Below are 21,306 nucleotides of genomic sequence, written 5' to 3'. Positions count from 1 at the left end.
GGAGATGAACCATTTCCTACTTGAGTCCAGTGCTTATGTTAGGTAATTGGGAAACCACGGCAGCTACTTTAGAAAGGTTTCAAGTGAGATACAGTGCCAGAGCGTTACATGGTTAATAGTTATCTAATAGCTTTATGAAAAAAATAACTTTGGCATTTCTGAAATCCTGTCTTGTTATGACTGACTCTCTCAATTGAGGAGAAAAAAGACACTGAATTTTTTTACACTTGTACTGTAACAGGTCTTTGAGGCAGGGGAACTGGGGGTTTTGTGGGTGGGTTTTTTGTTAGGTGGTGTGGTTTTTTGTTTTTTTTTGTTTTTTTTTTCCAAATACATAAGTTGTTTTGTAGAATTCATTTAGGGAACTATTTCAGACCCTCCTTTTATTTTTTTTCCCCTTTATCACAACATCTACAAGCCGTTCTGGTGAGTACTAGTGTCTGTTGCTGTTAATCAATGCTGTGTGACATAGCATTAAATGGACGTGCTTAGTGACGAGTATCTTTTCTTTCTGTGTAGCCGTACACCTGGTAATTGCCAGAACTCTGCTAGTGAAGTAGATCTTCTGGGTCCAAATCAGAATGGATCAGAGGGCTTAGCCCAGCTGGCGAGTACTAATGGCGCCAAGCCGGTGGAAGATTTCTCCAACATCGAGTCCCAGAGTGTCCCTCTGGATCCCATGGAGCACGTTGGCATGGAGCCTCTTCAGTTTGATTATTCTGGCACCCAAGTACCTGTGGACTCGGCCGCAGCCACCGTGGGGCTCTTTGATTACAATTCCCAACAGCAGGTAAAGTGTTGGCCGTTGGTCCTGTCCTGCTGCTCCAGTTCCTCCAGGAGAGTCATCATGGGGTTAGCATGAGCTCAGGCTCTTGTCTTGGGGAGAGGGACGGAGGAAGACTTGGAATGGTTTCATCATCTCTATGCCAGTAGAGTGCTGCACGTGCCCTCCTCGGGAGCTCGATGCAGGAGATCTACTTAACAAGGCCATCTGAACAGCAGTCTTAAGGACCTGTAACAAACAGGAGTTATCAACAGCACGTTTCTGCGTATTAATCATTTTTAGCTTGAGTAAGTTTGCATCGGAGAAGAGCTTTAAATTGGTAAAAACTGCTAAACAAAAAAAAAACAACCCACCCTCGAGCCCTTAAAGGTCAAACGACCGCTCAGCCTCGGTGTTGCAGCCCTGCTTTGGGATCTCTGCAGTACCGACCCGAGCAGATTGAAGGAATAATGAGTTCAAACTGGCTTGCTCCTACCTGAGCATGGTTTAAAACCTGAGGTCAGAGTCCAGTACTACAAAACTTTATCTCAGCCCAGCGGGTTTGTTTGACCTTTCTCCCACGCAAGCGGCCCAAGCTTCTCATCCCGGACAAGTAACGCAAGTCCTTGCTTTGCTGTTGGCTTCTCTTGAATGCTGGGCCTCGATCCAACGATCGACTCGTAATCCACTCCTGTTCCTGCTAGTTTGGGTAACGATTGTAAACTTTTATTGCCTTCCTTTTGTAACTATGATATCCCTCAAAGAAGAATAAAATCCTTTGTTCTAGCTGATTGCAAGAGTATGTAACTAGCCCTGGGTTTCCTGAAATATCTGATCTTTTTTAGCAAAAAAGCCTGCTGGCAGTCTGCATTGAGGAAAGGCCGTTGCCAAGTTTGTGCTAAAGGCCCACCTTCAGAGAGTTATCATAGTCTTAAAAGCAATGTAAATATCTGTGTTGTAGCTTAATTGGTTGTTTTATTATATAGCATGTTTGGGAGGTTAATGATGGAAAATTTTTTAATGATTAAACTAAATAGCTGCTGTATAGTTCAAAAAGAGGAAGAAAAAAAAAAGCTAGTTTCAAGTCTTTGTCTTACTCTGGTGTAGGACCTTGAATGCAAGAATTACTTTCAACAATGAAACGTGTGTATTTTTTTAAAACAGTATGTTAGAGCTAAATAATTGAACTGCTTTTTAAAGAACGTTTAGATATGGGAAAATAACTGCAGGAATGTGGAGCCTGTAATTTGTATTTTGTCTGTTAGTGTATTGTATTTAAATTAAGGCTCATTTACAAGTTCAAGTAGTTTTCATTTATTTCTTCGGGCCTTTAAAAATAGGATTTAAAATTTGGCACGTCTTCCTCCTAGCTAGTGGAAATAAAAACTCTTGAAGTACGGCCGACCTGGAAAGTGTGCTGGTTTCAGAAGTGATGGCAGTACACGTTCTGGCTCTGGCTCTGGACGGCCCTGTAGACAAGCCTGGGTTTTTCTTCTTTGTATGAAGGGGATGGGTAATATCCACGTAGAGCTGATGTCATCTCCATGTAATCACGCTTAAAACTTTCTGCTGGGTTGCCTGCGAGGCTGCAGCTCTCTCTCGACTCTCTGAACTCTGGTGGGGAGCGGGAGGTCCTGGCGCTGTGCGCGCAGCTGCCTGCCCACCCGCTCGCTCTGGCATGCTTCGCTCCCACCCAGGTCATGCTGAGAGTAAGCAGGCCAGGCTGTTTAATAAGAACTGTTATTTTAGTTTCAGCTTTGTTGCAATAGCTGCTTACACCTACAGTAAACGCAAACGACAGGCTTTTGTAAGCATAAGTGCTGTATTAAGGATAAGGATTCACTCTTCTGCCAAGTGTGACCTCTTAGTGCACATTTGTGTAAATGCAATGTATCTTGTCTCGGAGTTGTGCCCGTTTTTTTTAATATATGATATCCAGCAGCCAGTGTTTCTTGGTATTCGCTGTCTGCCAGTTATAGCCTGTATGAAAGAAATCTGTCTTTTGGCAGTATAGTCTCTTCCATTCAGTTGTCAGAAGGAAATATGTCCTGAACAAAAGGATCTCATCTGTAACAGTGTCTTTCTCGGTCCGTTGGGAAGCTTCATATACTTTGAAGGGATTACAAGCAAGTACAGCTAAAAGCAATATTAGGAAGGGAAGGTCTTAACCACGTGTAATCTGATTAGAGATATCAGATGTTTATATTGCAGAAGAAACTAGCTTACAGAAATCTAATCGTACAATGTTCCCATAATTGTATAATACAGACTGCGATGTTCTGGTTTCTTGGAATTCCTTCGATGAACTCCCCCACGTGTTGTAAATGATACTTCATTTATGTACACGTGTGAGAGAGGAAAATAGCCTCGCTTTTTGAAATGTCGGGTGATCTTACCTCCTCCGAAATTGTGTCAGTAGTTTGTAGGTTTTCACTCTGAATGTGATTTCTACTAGGCTAAAATGCTCCGTGCGTACATTTTCATAACTTCAGCCTCACTTTGTAAATTCCAGTTAATACTCCTGTTAGAAGAGGTTTCTTTTCCTTTTTCCAGATACTGGAGATCACAATTTAATACCGATATGTAGTTTAACCTTAGTATCATATCCAGTTGGTTTTCAAATGAGATGACGAAAAGCTGGTTTTGGAGTTTTTACTTTTTGCTCTTTGTTTTTTGGAATATAGGTCTTTGCTGTCAGCAAGTGGGGGCGGTGCATTGAGGCTTTAATAACCCTTCCGAAATACGTAGAGTTGATTCCCAGAGCTCATTGGTGTAGGGGCTTATCTGGCTAAGTAAAGCCTGAAACTGTGATCGTTTCTGTTGGCTCTGCTTCCTTGTGTATGCTACAGGCAGTATGAAATCTGCAGCTGCAAAAAGTTTTAGCTGTTCACACTGAGTTTCTTCTGCGTAAGCCGAGTCGGGAGTCTGGGTTTGCAGGCTTGCAGAAACCGCAATTTAAAGCGGGCAGAGGGAGAGGTCACTGACTTGAGTCACTGCCCGAGTGCATGGCTTAGATACCAACATTGATCTGACCTTCCTTTGGAAGGGAAACTCCATAAAGATTTGAGAGGAGGTCTGCTGCAGGTGGAGGGAATCCAGCCCTTCCTCATGCTTGCAGCAGTGTGAATGCAGAACGTTTGCGTGTGGTTTTAAAGACGCTCAAGAATATTGTCTGAGGAAGAAAACATCACTAAGTTGGAGCTAAGTCTTTAGGTTTCTTTGACTTGAGGATGCAGACATACTCTCGGTGACTTTCTTGAGCAGATGAAAGGGCTCTGCCCAGCCACTCTGTTCCTTATTCCTCCCTTCTGTAATACCAGTAATTTCAGGTAAAGGAGCATCTTTCAATCTCCCTCTTTGAGTCTTTAAGTAAACTCTTAACAGCTGCTGACAGCAGCCATTTGCAGAGCATTGTGGATACTGTGGCTTGATTTCAGCAAAAGTACCCACACAAAGCTGGTGTGGGTACTTGAATGTCTGGAAGTCAAATTTAGCAGTCATCAGCTGTGCTCACAAGAGGGGGAGAGAGCAAGCAGACAACAAAAAAAATACAACAGCAGCAGGTGAAATATTCATGCTTTGAGTAGCTGTGTATTCTTTTTCTGCTAGTACTTCTAATTTAAAAATGGATCATTGAGATGCATTTGGGAGGTGTGGAAGTCATCACACATGTAAACTGAGCAAAAGAAAAAGTATCTTCCGAGAAGATAAGTGCTTTTTTGCCCTTAAGACAGGCAACTAATAATCTAGCCTTTTCCTTCGCTGTTCACCTTGGCAGAATACACATTAGCAGACTGGAAAAATGGATCCCAGGGATGCAAAACAATATGAAATTTAAAGATTTTGGTGAAGTGTTTGCAGCTGAAGGAAAGCTAAAATATTGGATTGCTGAACTTAATACAAAAGTAGACCACAAAACCAAGGATGTGTGTTCTAGATGTATCTCTACTCAGCAGTGAAGCAGGTTTTTTTCCATACCTGCTGATGCTGATCAGTGAACGAGACGTTGCTGGAGACTCCTACAGAGCCAGTATCCCTCATTGCATTTTCTGTAGGTCATCATATTGTCCATGATGTCCTTGCTTTTTTAAACTGAAAGATGTCAGTAGAACATTTGATCCAGCTACTAATGACAGATGGTATATTAGCAAAGATTACACCCCTTTTAAGCCCTCAATTTTGTGTAAGCATCAAGTATTGTTGAATGACGTCTTTAAAAAAAGAGGAAAGAAAAAAAAAAAAGGTGTGTTTTGCATAAAGACTGCTAGGAGTATGTTATGGCCCTCCTGGTGTTAGGCCCAGGGAGGTAATAAAGTAACTGTGAATTTGATATGTTTCTCCATAAGCAGCTTTACGATACCCCTTAGATATATGGAGGGGCCCCCGACATCTTAAGGGGTGAGCAATCTTTGGGGAAAACAGTTGTAACTAGGTTTTTGGCACATGGAAGATCAATTCTGGATCCCCTAAGTACTCAATTTCCACATCTTAAATCTGATACTAATCCCTTACATGTTTTTTTTTCTCCTTCTGAACTTGTAAGAAGAGAAGAGAATAGAGGTAGACTATCACCTATCTATCTTTCAGATTTTCTGCCTAAACAGCGCAGTTGCTCGTCCTGCTCTCAGGACAACCAACTCCAATTTTTGGCTATTAAAAAAAAAAACAAACCTAATTTTCTAAATGATTCCGTGCTGCTTCTTGAAGGTCGTACGTTTCTTCCAAAAATTTGGGCAGAATTATTGCTGCTTCTGACAGCTGAAGTAGCTCACTTGTCTTGTCTGAAAGGAGGGCAGAGATAATAGGTGTGAAAATTGTATAGCATTTAGGCCTATTTTTTTCCAAGTGAGTGGAGAGAGAAAACATTTATCACAGCGGTTTGTGAAGTCGTTCACACCTCAGAAATGATCACTTTTGGAAGTAAGTGGGGATGAACATTGCCTCTGGATAGTTTCAGAGTGGCTATTCAGCTTGTATATTCTTAAATGTTTTAATTAGAGCTGAGCGATGGTCTGCTAATGGATTGGTTCAGGGAGTGTTTCACTTAGGTAGAGGCATCTACTCTGGCAAAGGAAGCTGGGGAGTAAGCTTAGTGTAAGGACTTGGATGAATGAAAAAAAAGAAACCCTAAGCAAAAATACTTTTTCTTTAAAGGCTAATGTAATCCTCGCTTTTTTTCTTATTGAGAACGACTGTTCTCAATAACACTGCCCATTGCTCCCTAAGATTGTAGTAAGCTATAAGCTGGCAAACTTGTATATACTTTTGATGACTTAACCAAGAAGTCCCAGGTCTGGTTTCTGTCTGTGGTCAAAGAAGAATTTACACTCCTTGCCTGGATTCACGTAGGAGATGCTGGAGATGGAAGGCTGGCAGGTAAAGGAGGCATTTTGTCCAGGGGTTCGTGAGCTCCCGAGGCTGGCATCCCATCTGACGGCTCTTCAGCTGGCTCAGAAGCCATCTCAAGTGTATCATCTCTCCCACACCTCGCTCTGCAGTCCGCCTGCCGTCCCGCTTGCCACTTCAGACCAGCTGGGAGAGTCGCACGGGTTGTCCACTGGTGTAACTGCGGTTTCGCTGTCCTCAGTGGTGTTCAAGGTCTGGAAGTGCTCATGGCAGCTACTAGTGATCCACAGGCTGCGGCTCGGGGCTGTGTGTTTGAGGAGGAGTTGGGGGAAAAAAATGGCTTTCAGGCATTGTGCAGAGGACAGCAGAGAAAACCCTGGCTGTGGTTTAGCTGTACTTCAGAAATACATTTTTTTTTTTTTTCAGGTGGATTATCATGGGCAATTGATTTCGAAGGGGTTTGGTTTTTTTCAGTTCCTTTTGAAATGTTTCCCTTTAGAGAGGAGTGTCTGTAGTTGTGAAAATAAATCTAGTGTAAGGGAATTGCTTTAAAAGGAAATAAGAGGATGCTTTTTGTGCATGAGTAAAGGACCATATTTGTGCTTTTGTCCCTTTAGTTGTTCCAAAGACCGAATGCACTTGCTGTTCAACAACTAACAGCAGCGCAGCAGCAGCAGTACGCGTTGGCAGCTGCCCATCAGCCTCACATAGGTAAGTCTTGCATTTAATACATTACATTTTACTGGACTTCTGTTAGTCCTCAGAATATCTTGGGAAAATAGTAGGGAAAAAGGATTGGTAAGTTGTAGAGAATCCTAAATATGTTTTTGCAACTGGTAATCGACAGGCAAGCAGAAGTATATTGTTTGAAGATTTACTTGAAAAATTCTGGAGGTATCTCTTGCACGCTTTAAAAGCTCTAGAGCATTCATGTCTGGCAGGAATGACACTCTTACCCTTGCTGAGAGCTGCTCAGTAATGAGAGCGTTTTGAAGTACTTGCTTGCTCTGAGTGAGGCATGAATTGGGGTGAGTGGCACAGTGAAGCGAGGGAAAAATGCACAATTCAATATACATCTGAATGTGCTTCCTGTGGTTCCGCTGCCTGGGGTTTGACTTTAACTTAAAGATGTAATTTATGCCAACACATGATTTATATTACTGAAACAGTATAGATTAACTGCAAAGAAAGCACTTAATCCTGTGCGTAGCGAAACAGGAGGACTATAGAAGGGCTACTCATGGATAATTGGAGTTAAACTATCTTAGGGTTAAATGTTTTTAGCACAATAAGCAATTTAAGTGGTGGTTGTTCTTGCCTGAAAGCCCAATACAAGTGTGTTGGGACTCTCCCAGCTCTGTGCAGTGTACTTGTATGCTTATTGGAGTTCAGGGATAGACCTGAATTAAAATTATTTAGCTTTTTAACTTACTCGCGTTCACCTTCACCTCCCCTCCACGCCCCCCTCCCGCCCACCGGTAATTTCTCTAATGATTAAACTGTTTCCTTGCAGAGGAAGGTAATGCCTACATGGCAGTGATAGTGCCCTGCACGCTCCTGAGCTCCTTCCAAACTAATTAATTGAAGTACTGGTGTTGTGTAGTGGGCATGGAACTCAGAAAGTAGGGTAAATGAGTTCTTGATCAACTTGCTATAGAAAATACAGACTAGTAACAAGCAATTAGATAATGTTAATATTTAGTTGGTGTTAATAATAACCTAAACAGTAAGGGTGTGTCTGCACTGCAGAGATACCTGAGCAAGTATGGGTATTGTATATAGAGTATTCTACCACTTCAGCTTTCCTTATGGGGCATTGCATCCTTGGAATTAGATTTCTTCCATGTAAATTATACCCTCTGTAGATTGTTCTATTAAGACTCTGGGAAATGCAGTGGTTGCTCACTCCCTATAGAAAACAACCTGTAAAAAGCTTGAAAATACTAAAGCAACCTGAGCTTTTGTGTTTGCCAGCCAGGTAGCCAGAGGTATTTTGGTAGGGCTTCAGTTCTAGTTAAGTTTGTTTTTACTGACAGGTATGTTTTCAGCAGGTTTAGCTCCTGCTGCCTTTGTCCCCAATCCGTACATCATCAGTGCCGCTCCACCGGGAACAGATCCGTACGCAGCCGGACTTGCAGCAGCTGCGACATTAGGTGAGTTGATTCCAGTTGTCTGTGTATTCGCGACCATTTTCAGTACCAAAACCGCTCTTCAGTCTGTGATTGTGGAAATTGAATATTAGTACCTTGTAATTTCTGTGGAGAGATAATTGTATATCAGTGAGTTGAAACAGAATTTGTCTTGGAAAGCCTATTTTCTGTAGATTAAATGTGATAATTCTTGTTCAACACTTGCTATGGGCTCTCTTTCTGTTGAGGATAAACAACCAGAGCAAATCTGAAATGAAACACTTGCAGACATAAATGTTGCTACATGTTTGGGGTTTTTTGGTAACTGACAGTAGTGAGAGATACCTTTGAAAATACACTTATTAAATGCTAGAAAGATGGAGGATGTGTTTTCCTGCCAGGAAAGTTGTATCTCATTGCTGTTTAGCTTGATTTACTGTAGTGCATCCTGCAAATGTTATCTTTCCGTTTTGCTGAAGTCTGTTAAGAATTTATGCTTTTTAGGTTCTCTAGGTAAAAACATCCCATATCTGCTGTGAGGCTTATACTATGAATATGCAGTTTTCCAGATGGCAAGCAAAGATGGTGGCTCTTGTCTTTGTGCAAGATCTTTCTCCCAAACGTTCGTGTATCAGTTTCCAAATTCTTGCCAACTGTCATAGCCAAAATTGTTGTATCTTGAGATGACAGCTCGGTAAAACAGCTTATCAGGCAGTGTGAAGAACACATCGTACGTTGAACTTTTGCTGCGTATGCCATAAAGTTCTTGCCTAAGCATTGAGGACAAAGGAAGAATGCGCTTTCAGAAAAACATTTTTTATAATCATGCTTTTCTTTCCGTGAGCCACTGGGAAAGGAAGCCTTCTACGTTTTAAATAAAAACTGCTTAGTTCAGAGTAGTGGTGATTTTTAGTGGAGCCTGTACGCTGTTGCCACGCTCCATTTACAACTGGTATACTCGCTGCGAATCTCTTCCACTGTGGGGTAGCTTGTATCAAATCAAAACCATTGAACGTTGGTTGTACGTGAATATAGCGCTCTGCCAAACAGCGTTGTGGTTTGGTACGTGAGTTTTCGGCGTGTTTAACAGCTCTTACGTAACCGCTGCTTAGCTTTTAAGCTTTGAGGCCAGTATCAGGTCAAGCTCTGAAATGGGATTTCAGCAACTGTAACTCAGTTGGATGGCATTTTTAATGGATCATATAGAAGTACATAAAGAATCAAGATTATAATTTGAAGATGTGGGCTTTGGACTTTTTGGCTGCTGTGAATTTTGTATGCTGATTGCATAATAACAATGTGAGATTAAGTTTAGGTAACAACATGTTGTTGGCAAACAAATGATGCTGTGATTAAATGGAAGAAAGCCAAGAGCTAGAGTACAAGGATATTTCTAATAGTCCAGGAGTCGATAAACTATCATGTGATGATGAATGTGTGGCAGTGAATGAATGATCTGAACTGTTGGTGGCAAATACAAGTAGGAAGCTTCAGTCAGGACTTAGCGGGGAAGAGGTGCTAAAGCTCTAGCAATTCCAGTTACAGTCAGAAGAGGTGCTTTGTAAGCGAATACTATAAAAAGAAGATTCTGGTTGGCCTTTTTGCGTCACCTCAGTGCTTCTAAAGCTGGTGCTCATTCTTCGGTAACACACTGAAGTTCAGTGGAGCAGGAGGTCAGCGTCTTGATTTCATAGAAAGACCACATGTAACTGGTGCCAGATTTCTAGGAAACAGCAAGTGTGTTTGTGACAACTTTTTTTTTTTCCTTTTTCTCAGCAGTATTGGAGCTGGAGCTGCCTGAATATCTGATTGGGGCCTTATAAATTTGAACTAGGAAATAACATACCCCAGGATACCTAAAGCATCCCAAAACTTGGCATCAGGATCTCTACTTGAATAATTTTTAAACTTTATAACTCTTGAAAGCAAAACAAAAGAATGTGTAATGTGCTATAATCTACTTACACCACTGAGAAATACAAGTTACTTCATCCATCTCGTTGGGCTTTGGTCCCTAACAGCTAGAAGAGGCAATATAACAAACTTCTCTCCTTGTTGATGTTTGTTTTAGGAAAAGCATCTTTTCTGTTTAGACTCGAGCAGTTTTGAAAGCCTTTTCTCTGTAATGACTGAGTGCAGCACTGAAGGGGCGTGGGGCAATTGAGAGGTTTAGAGTCATGTATAAAGTCAGAAGGCCTCCCTGATGCGTATGGGAGTGTTAAATTGGGAGGACTTGGAGAAGTTTATGAGATGGAAGAAATGAGTTTAGAGTTGTTGGTAGTTTATTGCTCACAGCCACTCTTAGAGTGGAGGGGAAGCTTTTGTGTGTTTTATGGCGGAGATAATTCTGTCAATTAAGATTCTGCTGTTATGGCAGCTTTTTCATGATTGTAAGACTGTCAGCCCTGTGATAATACCCTCTTTTTCCCAACAATAGTAGCATTTTAAAGAACAAATTTGAATGCAGAGGGAAGGGCTTCCTAGACTCAAGAAAAAATCACTTGTGAGTTTAAACTATGGGGAAGATACTGCTGTCTTTAAAAAGTGTTGTGAAATTGCCTTCTATCATTTGAGAAAGATGTCACTCAAAAAAAAGAAATCTTGCCTTTTGTAAGACAAGTTGGGAAACGTTGATTCCCTCTGAGGTGGTGTGTTACAGGTAGAAAAGTGTTTCTGTTCTTTGTAGAGAAGTGGATGCTGGAATAATCTGCATACAGGAAAAACGCAGTGCTCCTAGACTGAAGGTAGAGTTGGTTTGGCTGTGTCTGCACTGTGCTTCTCAAGCTTGGGTTTCTTAGAAGCCTCATTCACTTGGTGCTGACCTGTGTCCCATGCAGAGCCAGCTCAGAGCTGGAGGCAGGTATGGATGCGTGCGCATACCGCCGAGGACCGGGGTTTGGGGGAGCACGTGCAGCAGGCTCTTGCCCAGCTGCCTCGGGCACGGTGTCGTGCAAGGGTGCCTCTCCTCCTTTGGATCTGTGCTGGCCCCTGGCGCTGTGCGGCAGGGTTTGCGCGGGGCTGCACCAGAGCCGTTTGAGTTCAGCTGTTCCTCACCCCCGTCCCTAAAAAGACACTACTTCATAGATATCTGCAGTTGCCGTACTGGTAATTGTGAAGTGATCAGCTCACAAGTCGATAGTATTTGATAAAGTTGCTATTTGCAGCCTTGCATTTTCAGACGTGAGATTCTTGAGGCTCTTTAAGCTGGTGGTCACTAAGTCCTTATCCTGGGCAAGAGGGGGCTGGCTGTTCCTGCAGAGAGCAGGTATGGCTTCTGCTTACAGAGATTTGAGTGTGAAGGCTGAGGTTAAAAGCAAAAATTTTGTTATGAACACACTTACAGATGATTTTGCTAATGTTTCTTGAAAGGAGTATTTGTGGGAGTCTGTGGCCAACGTGTGAGACATAGTAGTGGGAATATTTAATTTCAAGGGCACTAGAATGGCTTTTATTTTCTGGTGTATGTGTATCTTTAATAGGTGTAAAAGCAGGTGCAATATCTCCTGAAGTAAAGAAACGCTCTGCGTGTTTTTGTAAGTCTGGCAGTGATGACACACTTGCCCTCACTGAGAACACTGTTCAATAATGAGCCTCACCATGTGCTCAAATGAGCTGAGCCAGACTTGCAGCTCTTTTAAGCCCAGCTGCCTGCAAACTTCAAAGACTGTGTCTCTTCTTCTTTTAAACACCTAAGGCTTTTGCAGATCTGATGAGCAACCTCTAACTAGGAAAAAACCCCATCTAGACTATGCTTGTTTGATAATTAGAACTGAGATTAAAAAAACCCAGAGAGGTGCCCACATTTTGCCCAGATAAAGGGTATTGCAGCAACTTCCCAATAGCCTAAGGGCAAACGCAGACTAATTACTTGCATAAAACGGAGCAGTTGCAACTATTTTCCCGTTGAGTGCAGAAGCACCCTAGCAGTTGCTGTCTGATCTGCGTTGACTGAATATAACAAGTTATAATCCACCGATTAACTATGTGTCTGTAGCTACTTAGGTCAAGATAGGCAGTACCATTGTGTGACTGATTAATTTTCTGCAGGTTTTTTAATTTTAGCTACCACTGCTCATGAATTTCCAGGTCAGAAGGTAAGAAACAAGTGGTTGCTGCTCCAAGACAAATCTGAGTAAGACAGACAAGTCACCTTCTCTGACTGAGGGTACGCAGTAAATCCAGCAAGGGTGGATTTCGTGGCAGAGCTTTAGTGTGAGATACAAATCTGACTATTCAGCACGTATTGCTAAAGTGCCTCGTGTTAGACCACAGGCTGCTTGTAATGTTTCCTTGCTGTGTATTAATGACGCTACAAAATCCTAAATTTGGGGAAAGTACAGTGGTTAAAAACAAAATAATAAAGGAGAGTAACTATTACACTTTTGAAATATGAATTTAATATTTGACATTAAATATGAAATGAATATCTTGAAGTGTTGTTGAATCCCAATAGTCTGCAGTATTGATTGCGGGAGCAGTTGTTCATCCCGGCTGAGATCCAGGCTGTTGCACAGTGGATTGCTTTTGCATTATGCCGTAGTTCATTTGAGACAAACACATGTTACTGTTTAAAAAACAAAACCAAAAGAAAATAGTACTTCCTGGATTTTTCCCCCTTTGTCATACCCAAGCTTACACTCAGCTGTGTCTTTTTGCATCTCCCTTTTTACTGTCATCCCTCATTTTTGGGGGAATAGTTTTTAAGTCTCTTGGGGCAAATGCTTATAGTCTTGACGTGCGTTACACTTGTTCTTGCAGGGTCTTACTGTAAGACGTAACTAACAGCAATACTAAAACGACTTGGTTAGAGCTCAAATGCTAACCGTCTCTCTTAAAATAGAAGCTATTTTTACTCCATATAAGAACAAGTGTGTTGTTCAAATTCACTAAAGACTTGTTTATTCTACAGTGTCAAATACAACTGTGGCGCTTTACCTTAAAAAGACTAGCATGCCATAAGTTACTCCTGCTGTGGGGAAGGAACCCATGGGAAAGGTGATGTATTTGAAAAGCAAAGGAAATAGTTCTACTTTTCTGCTGACCTTTCCAAAAGATATAGAACAGACATATTAAAAAATATTATTGGATTCACATACGTGTTATTTGGTGGGAGGGACTCCACCATTCAGCGCAGAATACTTGCTGCTTCCTCAGCGTTATGCTAACTAGATTATTTAAGGATAAAGGCTGCCATTCTGCTATTGCCAAATTAAGCGTGCGGTGTCCTGAGACGTGATAAAACACAACGAATCTTCAAAAGTTATGTTTTTTCTGGTGCTCTCCAAGGTGTTTTTTTTTTTTAAGCCTCTTAAGTTGGAGGAGGAAGGAATGTGAAAAGATACGGGATCATAAGCCTCTTTTATGGTGGTTTGCAAATACAAAGTAGGACTGAGTGGCTAGAAAAATAACATTTTAAACACTTGAGAGTTGATGCTATCCAGATGCAGAGAGGTTTTTTTAAGTTGGGAGAGCTAAATGATAGATGTTACGAGCTGTGAATGTCAGCTGAGATAGAAGAGACTTGTATATATCTCTGTTTAAACAAGTTTCCTTCTCTCTTGGTTAGAGGCAAAGTTTTGGTCCTTCACTATAAAATTAGGGCACAACAATAAAAACATGGAATTTCAACAGGATCACTGGTGCAGAATTTAACCTCATCCAATAAGGTAAAAGCAAGTAAAGATGAACTTTCAGGTCTGACTTCTAAGCTTTTTAAAAATGATTAATACAAATGCCAGAATCCCTCCGTATTTGCAAAGGATTTAAAGCAGATCACTTGAAATAGGATTTGTTAAACCAAATATGACGAGCAGGTATTTTTGGTGATGGTTTGCTGTGTAACGCTTGGCACGCTACAGAAGCTTACTGATTCCCTGTGCGTTTTAGGTCCGGCAGTTGTTCCTCACCAGTACTATGGAGTTACGCCCTGGGGAGTTTATCCTGCCAGCCTCTTCCAGCAGCAAGCCGCCGCGGCTGCCGCTGCAACTAATTCGGCAAATCAGCAGACCACTCAGCAAACCCAGCAGGGCCAACAACAGGTAAGGGGTAGGATGCTTTGCACGTCAAGTTATTTACAGGGAACACAGCAGCTTTGAAGAATTTTTTTCACTGCTCCTGACAGTTGTAATTGAGGAGAAGAGCCTCTCTTAGCCTCTCTTAAAAAAAGGAGGAGAAACATCTACACATTCTGTAATGACATTTCTGCATCATGCACATGGAGGATAGCACACGTACGTTTGTGGTGGGGAATTATTGCGTGGTAACGCTTTGGAAAACAAATAATCTCATCAGTTTGTGAACACCGCTGAGTGACACAGTAACAAACACGTGCCGCTGGTGTGCGACTGGAAATCATCATCTTGGAATCTGGTTTTGTGCACATCACTGCAACTTGAAGGCCATGGAGATGATGAAAACGTATATCAAATAGTAAATGTCAATAAGTGTGTTCTTATCTCCAGGGTGCTGTCCAGGATAGGATGCTTTTTTTGATGAAGACTAGGTTTAAAGGGGTCAAAATAACAGCAGAATGAATTGACTTGGTATCCATGTGAGGACTTGGAGACAAAAGATGAATGCGAAAAGAAAACGCTGAATTTACTATTTTCATAAGGTGAACTGTGCAGCTGTTTTGCTTTAGTCTGCACAAAGATTTGGAGAATTCGACACCTAAAAGGCCAAAATTAATGAAGTTAGTGAAACTTTTTCAAATGATCTGCTGTTACCCCTTCAAATGTGTTAGAGATGAATATTGAGAAAGGTATCTGTTGTTTAAATGGTATTTGCTTTTTTGAAAAAAAACAATGAAGACGTTTCACTGGGGGCTGGTAAGGGGGAAGTTTTTCCTTACGCACTTCGTAAATGATGTGTGCTTGATGGGGTTTGCACCATCCACCTCTTCTGTCTTAATCCCTTGGCAGTGACAGCAGATTGGATTATATAGCCTGTACTTTTTCCTCTGTTGAAAATTTTTATGCATCTTTGTGATGAATCACTGTGTAATTTCTTGTTCAGTGGTTTGTTTGGTTTTTGGGTTTTTTTGGTGGGTTTGTTTTTATTTTTTTTTCCCTATACTTGGAATTTAACTGGGTTAATTTTCCTTACTTCAGTTAGGTGAAGTAAGCATTTTAAAGGTCTGGTATTTAATCATAGTTGTACCTCTGATGCAGACAACACAAATGTGAATCTAGCAACTACTGGAGCAGAAAGTGGAAACTGAGAGACTGGTACAAGAATTAATAGACAACAATGATTTTCTTCCTCTACTATAACGAAAAGCCATCCTGAATGTTTCATAAAGTTGTATGGGAGTGCAAATTGTTAGCGTGCTATTTAAATCAGCATTTAAAAACAAAATCCAAACTTTCAGACTAAACTCATGGTTGCTAAACCTATGTAATTAAGTTAAATGCCAGAAGGATGGGAGGCATCCCACCATCCTTGTTTTGATTCTCGTTCCCCTTGGACAGGCGGTTGGATATGTTCTGCTTTTCTCCTTTCAGACCTCAGAAGGTCCCGTAGGACGGGTGTCAAGAAGCGGACTCGGGCTTCTGTTACCTGGCCGGCTCTCCGGCACAACCCCAGCTAGTTTGTCTAGTATTTGGTTAAGCGCTGGCCCTCGCCTGATGTTGGCTTTATACAGTTTTATCGGCCTCTGTCCCACAGTACTTCCTGCTTGGAAACAAAATGGGTTCGTTACCCCACCGACAAGTGGGGCGGCTCCTTTCTCATAGTAGCACAAAGCCTTCCTTTCTGGTCCTCGTGTGTTTGAGATAGCAATTATAGAAGATGGCAATTGGCAGCTGAATTTATTAGCTTCTGCTTTGAAAACTAAAGCAAAAAACAGTGTTTGGTATTATTATAAGGCCTTTTCAGATAATAAAAACAGTGATGTTTCACACCAGCGGTCTGGACCGGTGATCAGGAGGAGAACACTTTGCTCCTGACAAAGTTAATCATCAAACCTCCCCACGTGGCAGGTCACAGGCAGGAGCGTGTTCAACAGACCTCCTGCACGCACCCGTGCGCGCAGGTAGAACGGCATTGAGAGTGTGTTAAAGCCGTTTATGCTTTGGCCTTCAAACTGGGAGCCTTTCCCTGTAAGGAGGGAGTGTGCTAAGAGAGCTTCTGTAAAGGCTTAGGCTATTAGGATAAAAAATATCAATCATCAGTAGCCTTTATAATATTTTTCATTACTTTTATAACTGTGAAGCAAGCATGGGTGGGGATCGTGGGTATTATTTTTAATGCAAACCTTCCATCCGTAAGAGAATACAGCGTGTATTTTTTGGATGAAATTTTTCTAAGAAGTGCTGAGGCAAATGTTTTGGAAACCTGGAGCGATGATTACGGACAGTTGATTTGTGATGTTTACAACATCTTAATAGCGTATTTACAAAAACCGCCAACATTTCATTTCCTGCAGCCTGCCATCCATCGTGTATATTCTGTACAGTGCCCTTGCACAGTGCGTGCTTACCAAGCAGCTGCAACTTGTGAGACTCCCTACACTGAAGAGTTCACATTCAGGCCTTGACGGCGATAGCAAACGCTGGGATGCACGTCTAAATCGGTTAACTTCAGGATCCTCTCCCAGTCTCTCAGTGCGCAAAGTCATTTTTTCCTTTTAATAACATTATCGGGTGACACACACGATGTTACTTTTGGCAGCAAGGCATGCTGAGTACCAAAGGATGGCTTCTTTAATAAGCTGACCTCGCTAGTGGGTGCAGACTCGCATCACCACTTTGAGTAAAAGGCTTTTGCAAACAAAGCCTGTCACAGGTAATTACAGGAAAGGTCAGTTTGCCATCTTCCCTTCTGAGAGCAACATATGCTTAAACCACAAGAGCTCCATATAAAAGACGGTGTGTGATCTTTGGTCATTATTTCTGATGAGTAAGTGTCATGTCACCGGGTCACTGTTTTCTACGGGGGCTGGTGGCTTGGAAAAACCCATCTCACCTCGTGTCATCAGCCCCCAGCTCCTAAGTTGGGCTTTTTAAGGTTTCTGCCGAAGTGGGCTTTCAACGGTGCTTTTGTGGCAGAGACCAAATGTTATCTGGGATGGGGCAGATGGCTTGCAAACACTTCTAACAAAGGATGAGTATTGAAGGTATATCAAGAAAGAGGTCAGATGATGAAGCGCTTCCAGATTATGCTCAGTAAGCCTGAGAGGGGATGCATAATTTAAATTGGGGCTTCTGCATTTACCCATGGTAGTAGCGTGAAGGCTTGTGGTGGCGAAGGCAGCGTTGTCCTGAGTGGAGGGGAGGGATTGTCACAGGCTAGTTGTGACAAAGCTGCCGTTGTGTGCAAGAACTTCAACTAGACCGCCGCTGATGCTGCTGCAAGTGTCTGGTGATTGCGGCTTACTCCTGGGTCCCAAAATAAACAGATCGATGTTCCTCTATCTTCTCCAGGTTCTACGTGGAGGAGCCAGTCAGCGTCCTTTGACCCCAAATCAGAACCAGCAGGGACAGCAGACTGATCCGCTGGTGGCTGCTGCAGCCGTCAATTCTGCCCTTGCCTTTGGACAAGGGCTGGCGGCAGGGATGCCAGGTAGGAGCTCCATGGGATCTGCAACTTCTCCAGTGCCCGGGGAGATCTAAGAAAACCATATTGTCTCTGCGTGGTGTCATGTTTGCCTGGCATTCAGCAGTATTTTGGTTTTACTGTTTTTCAGTTTTAATCTGTGGGTATAGAAGGCATTTTCGAGAGGCTGTTAGATGTGAACCTATCCACCTATGCAGCATTCAAGTTAAATCAGGGTTTAGGTCTCTGTGTCACAGATGAAATGTTATCAACTGTATTGCTGTACGAGTGCATTAGTTGCTTGCGTACTGAAAAGAATTGATGGCTCCTATTGGAAGTTGCTTTCAGATTTTTCTGTGGATCACGCTAGCTTATGTGATCGTTATTTTAAAACCTCAGAGATCTTAGTCCCATTCATTAGCCTTGTCTTTCCATCGCTGCCAGGTGCTTGACTTTAACAGCATAAGGACTTCCCCTTTATAATTTCTTCCAGGCAAACATTAGTGCCTTAAAAACAAGAAAAGAAAACGGATAAAAACGAAGCAGGGTTTTATTGTAATTTATAATTCTGCAAGAGAAGAGCTCCTGTATGAATTTTAGCTCTGATCCATGAAGCTATGTGGTAGAAATGCTTTTGACATTCAGTTATACAGAATAATATTGTAATGGCAAAGGGCAAACGTAAGTATTTTTTTGAATAATGTGGAAGTATGTCCTGCTGGTCAAACCTAAGAGAACAAGATTATTTCGGCCTCAGGTCTCTTCACTGGAAGTGTCACATGATTGTTACACAGGGTTTTTTTATAGCTTATGAAGAATGTTGCTGTATTAAGTTACAGAGTGAATTGTAACATGCATGTTTTCAAGTAATCTGCAGATTTCCTTAAATCTGCATTATTGGGGTTTTGGGGGTTATATTTGCAAAGCAAATACTCATGGAGAATATTGTCTTTGTGACCCCACCATGGAGAATCACTTCACTTTTTTCCTGAAAGTTTTATTTAACTGTAGAATTATATAGTGAGGTACCTAAATAGCTATATACTGCTGCAAATCTGTTGCTTTGTGTATCACCAGCATATTTGATTTAGGAGTTTTTATTTATATATATTAAAGAATGCTTTCTGATACATACCTTCGAAAATACATAACTTTGAGTTCCATGTCTTGTTCGCATGTGTGTGCACACTGAACAATTTCCCAACATACAGTGGAGGAGTTGGAAGTGCAGCGTGTTCACATATATGAAAAGTCCCAGCACACGTCGTACTTATAAGGGAAAAGAAATAGTGCTTTTGTATTTTAAGGCCTCTTTTTATCCGTATAACTGAATTTGCACGGAGGGCAATGCTAGTATAATAGGTTCGGGGGGGAAAAAAAGTCTTCTCTACCTGAAAGTCTTACTAGTGTAAAGTCCTAGACTGTTAATACGGACTTTTTCTTTTTTTTTTTTTCTTCAGGAGAAGCAGAACTGTTGTTGCTTTTTCTTTTTTCATTCAGATTTTCCTTTAAAAATCCTATTGCGCTGTACTCATCTGAAGACAATTGATCTGCCGTGTACCGTGTATTGCGCTGCTTGTGACCTTACCTGTGCACCTGTAATTTGCCTCTTCAGGTTACCCAGTGCTGGCTCCTGCTGCTTACTACGACCAAACAGGTGCTCTCGTGGTGAATGCAGGGGCCAGGAACGGCCTGGGGGCCCCCGTCCGTCTGGTAGCCCCCGCTCCAGTCATCATCAGCTCCTCCGCGGCACAAGCAGGTGAGTCCCAGTCCCCGGCAAGTGAAAATCTGCTCTGTCCCCGGCGGAGGGTGGACCTGAAATCCTCTGGGCTCTGCTGGCAGTGATGACACACTTGCCCTCACTGAGATCCATCGCGGGGATTGTTGTTGAGAACATCCTCTGTGCTCATGGTGGGCTGAGCCTCCAGAACAGCCTCAGAGGGGTAGCGCCGCATAAACTCTATTATTTTGCAGAGTTTCATGATAGTTACTTAAATTTGTCTGCTGGCATCTAGTTTCCCACGTAATAAAAGGTTTTAGCCTGTGTAGAACTCCCAAATGATCACCTTGCGTAAAATGTTACACGCCTGGCCTTTGCCAGGAGTTGTTCTGGGTTTTATTAGGGTTCTTTGGGAGTTCAAGGCTTAAAAGGAATTTTTCAGCCAGAATTTGTGTGTGTAAGCAGTCTTTGCCAGTGCTAGTAACAGATTATGAAATGGGCCTTTTAATTGTTTGCTCTTGTTTATTTTGATTTTTCTGTTACTTTGGAACTGGCTGAAAAACAAAAGTACTTGTTTTTGATGTTCTGAGCACTGCAGGATTGCGTTTTGTGCGCTAAAGGACAATTTTGCTTATTTCAAAACTTGAGTTTCTTAATTGAATATTGCTAAGTGTGTGGTTGTATTGATTTGAATCTTAGATCTTAGGAGAAAGGGAACATTTTTGTGTGTTTGATCCATGTAGCTCTAATAATACAAACAGCAGTAATAATAACTAGGCATTGCTGATATTCAGTGGCTCTGTGCAAGACTTGTGGAGCTCAGATATAAAGTAAAGAGACTTTATGTGGAGTTTGATGCAAAAGGGAGATTTTCATCTTGAGAGGAAAGAAAAAAATCTATAGTAAATAAAAGGAACCTGCTAAGTTTTAACTTCCAAAACTGCTACGAAAATGGATTTTTCAGTCTGTGCTTCCAATTACTTTCTCTCTAGCGGTTGCAGCGGCTGCAGCTTCGGCCAACGGTGCAGCGGGTGGCCTGGCAGGAACGACAAATGGACCATTTCGCCCTCTAGGAACTCAGCAGCCCCAGCCCCAGCCCCAGCAGCAGCCCACCAACAACCTGGCGTCCAGCTCGTTTTACGGCAACAACTCTCTCAGCAGCAATTCCCAGAGCAGCTCGCTCTTTTCTCAGGGCTCTGCCCAGCCTGCCAACACTTCCCTGGGGTTCGGAAGCAGCAGCTCTCTCGGTGCCACGCTGGGGTCTGCGCTGGGAGGCTTTGGGACAGCAGGTAAGAACAGCAGCTTCTTCATGGGGAAAAAGGAGAGAAGCAGATAGCTCCAAATGCAGCTGGTGGGCTTGTGAGCCGCTGGAGCTGGCACTGGTGCACCCAGCTGCTGAGCCCTCCCCTTCATCCGTCTGAGGGTAAATGGAAATTTTCTTTCAGGGACTACTTTGGCTTTCAAAATCTGCAGCGCTTTCTGGTGAAACTTCTTTTAGTGGATGGTGTATTAGAAATACCAAAGTAGTTGATTTGTTTTGTAATACACATTATCAGTCATCCCCTTGTTGCTACAGATTAAGTTTTTAAACAGCTTTGAATTGCCTTGCCTTTACCTGCATGTGCTCGGTGGAGATACTGGACTAACAGGAATTGGCTCCGGAGTGGTATCCATCCGTGTGCTAACTCTTTCCTCAGAATAATGGCTAAGTAACTTTTCATGGTTTTAAAAAAGCCGATCTGAGGTGGTTTCCATGTTTTATTCTGGGAATTGTTTCTATTATACACCAAAAAAAGTCACTTACTGTGGTTGCA

At 42.2% G+C, this 21,306-nt stretch overlaps 1 protein-coding gene and 1 non-coding gene across 33 annotated transcripts in view; both read left to right on the top strand.

Annotated features, from left to right (window-relative positions):
• Window positions 1-21,306, top strand: part of PUM1 (pumilio RNA binding family member 1) — a 77,287-nt gene that overhangs the window by 35,948 nt on the left and 20,033 nt on the right. For 20 of the 32 annotated variants that reach the window (XR_012677251.1, XR_012677250.1, XR_012677252.1 and 17 more), the window contains 9 exons: window positions 520-790; window positions 6,727-6,820; window positions 8,146-8,262; window positions 14,125-14,276; window positions 15,741-15,928; window positions 16,664-16,841; window positions 17,661-17,799; window positions 19,388-19,531; window positions 20,485-20,781. Coding sequence is in view for 28 of the 32 variants with exons in the window: in XM_075173687.1 (XP_075029788.1) it covers window positions 520-790; window positions 6,727-6,820; window positions 8,146-8,262; window positions 14,125-14,276; window positions 15,741-15,928; window positions 16,664-16,841; window positions 17,661-17,799; window positions 19,388-19,531; window positions 20,485-20,781 (1,580 nt within the window). In the remaining 4 variants the exon portion in view is untranslated. The remainder of the gene's footprint in view (window positions 1-519; window positions 791-6,726; window positions 6,821-8,145; window positions 8,263-14,124; window positions 14,277-15,740; window positions 15,929-16,663; window positions 16,842-17,660; window positions 17,800-19,387; window positions 19,532-20,484; window positions 20,782-21,306) is intronic. The other 12 variants (XM_075173700.1, XM_075173708.1, XM_075173709.1 and 9 more) reach the window with 5 other exon arrangements.
• On the top strand, window positions 11,777-11,860 carry LOC142093059 (small nucleolar RNA SNORD103/SNORD85). Its single transcript, XR_012677288.1, has one exon. It is a non-coding gene; the product is annotated as a small nucleolar RNA SNORD103/SNORD85 (small nucleolar RNA).

The sequence above is a fragment of the Calonectris borealis genome, chromosome 25 (genome assembly GCF_964195595.1).
Source record: "Calonectris borealis chromosome 25, bCalBor7.hap1.2, whole genome shotgun sequence".
NCBI classification, from domain to species: domain Eukaryota; kingdom Metazoa; phylum Chordata; class Aves; order Procellariiformes; family Procellariidae; genus Calonectris; species Calonectris borealis.
Note: the sequence above shows the minus strand (reverse complement) of the source record. Positions and strands in the feature narration are given on the sequence as shown.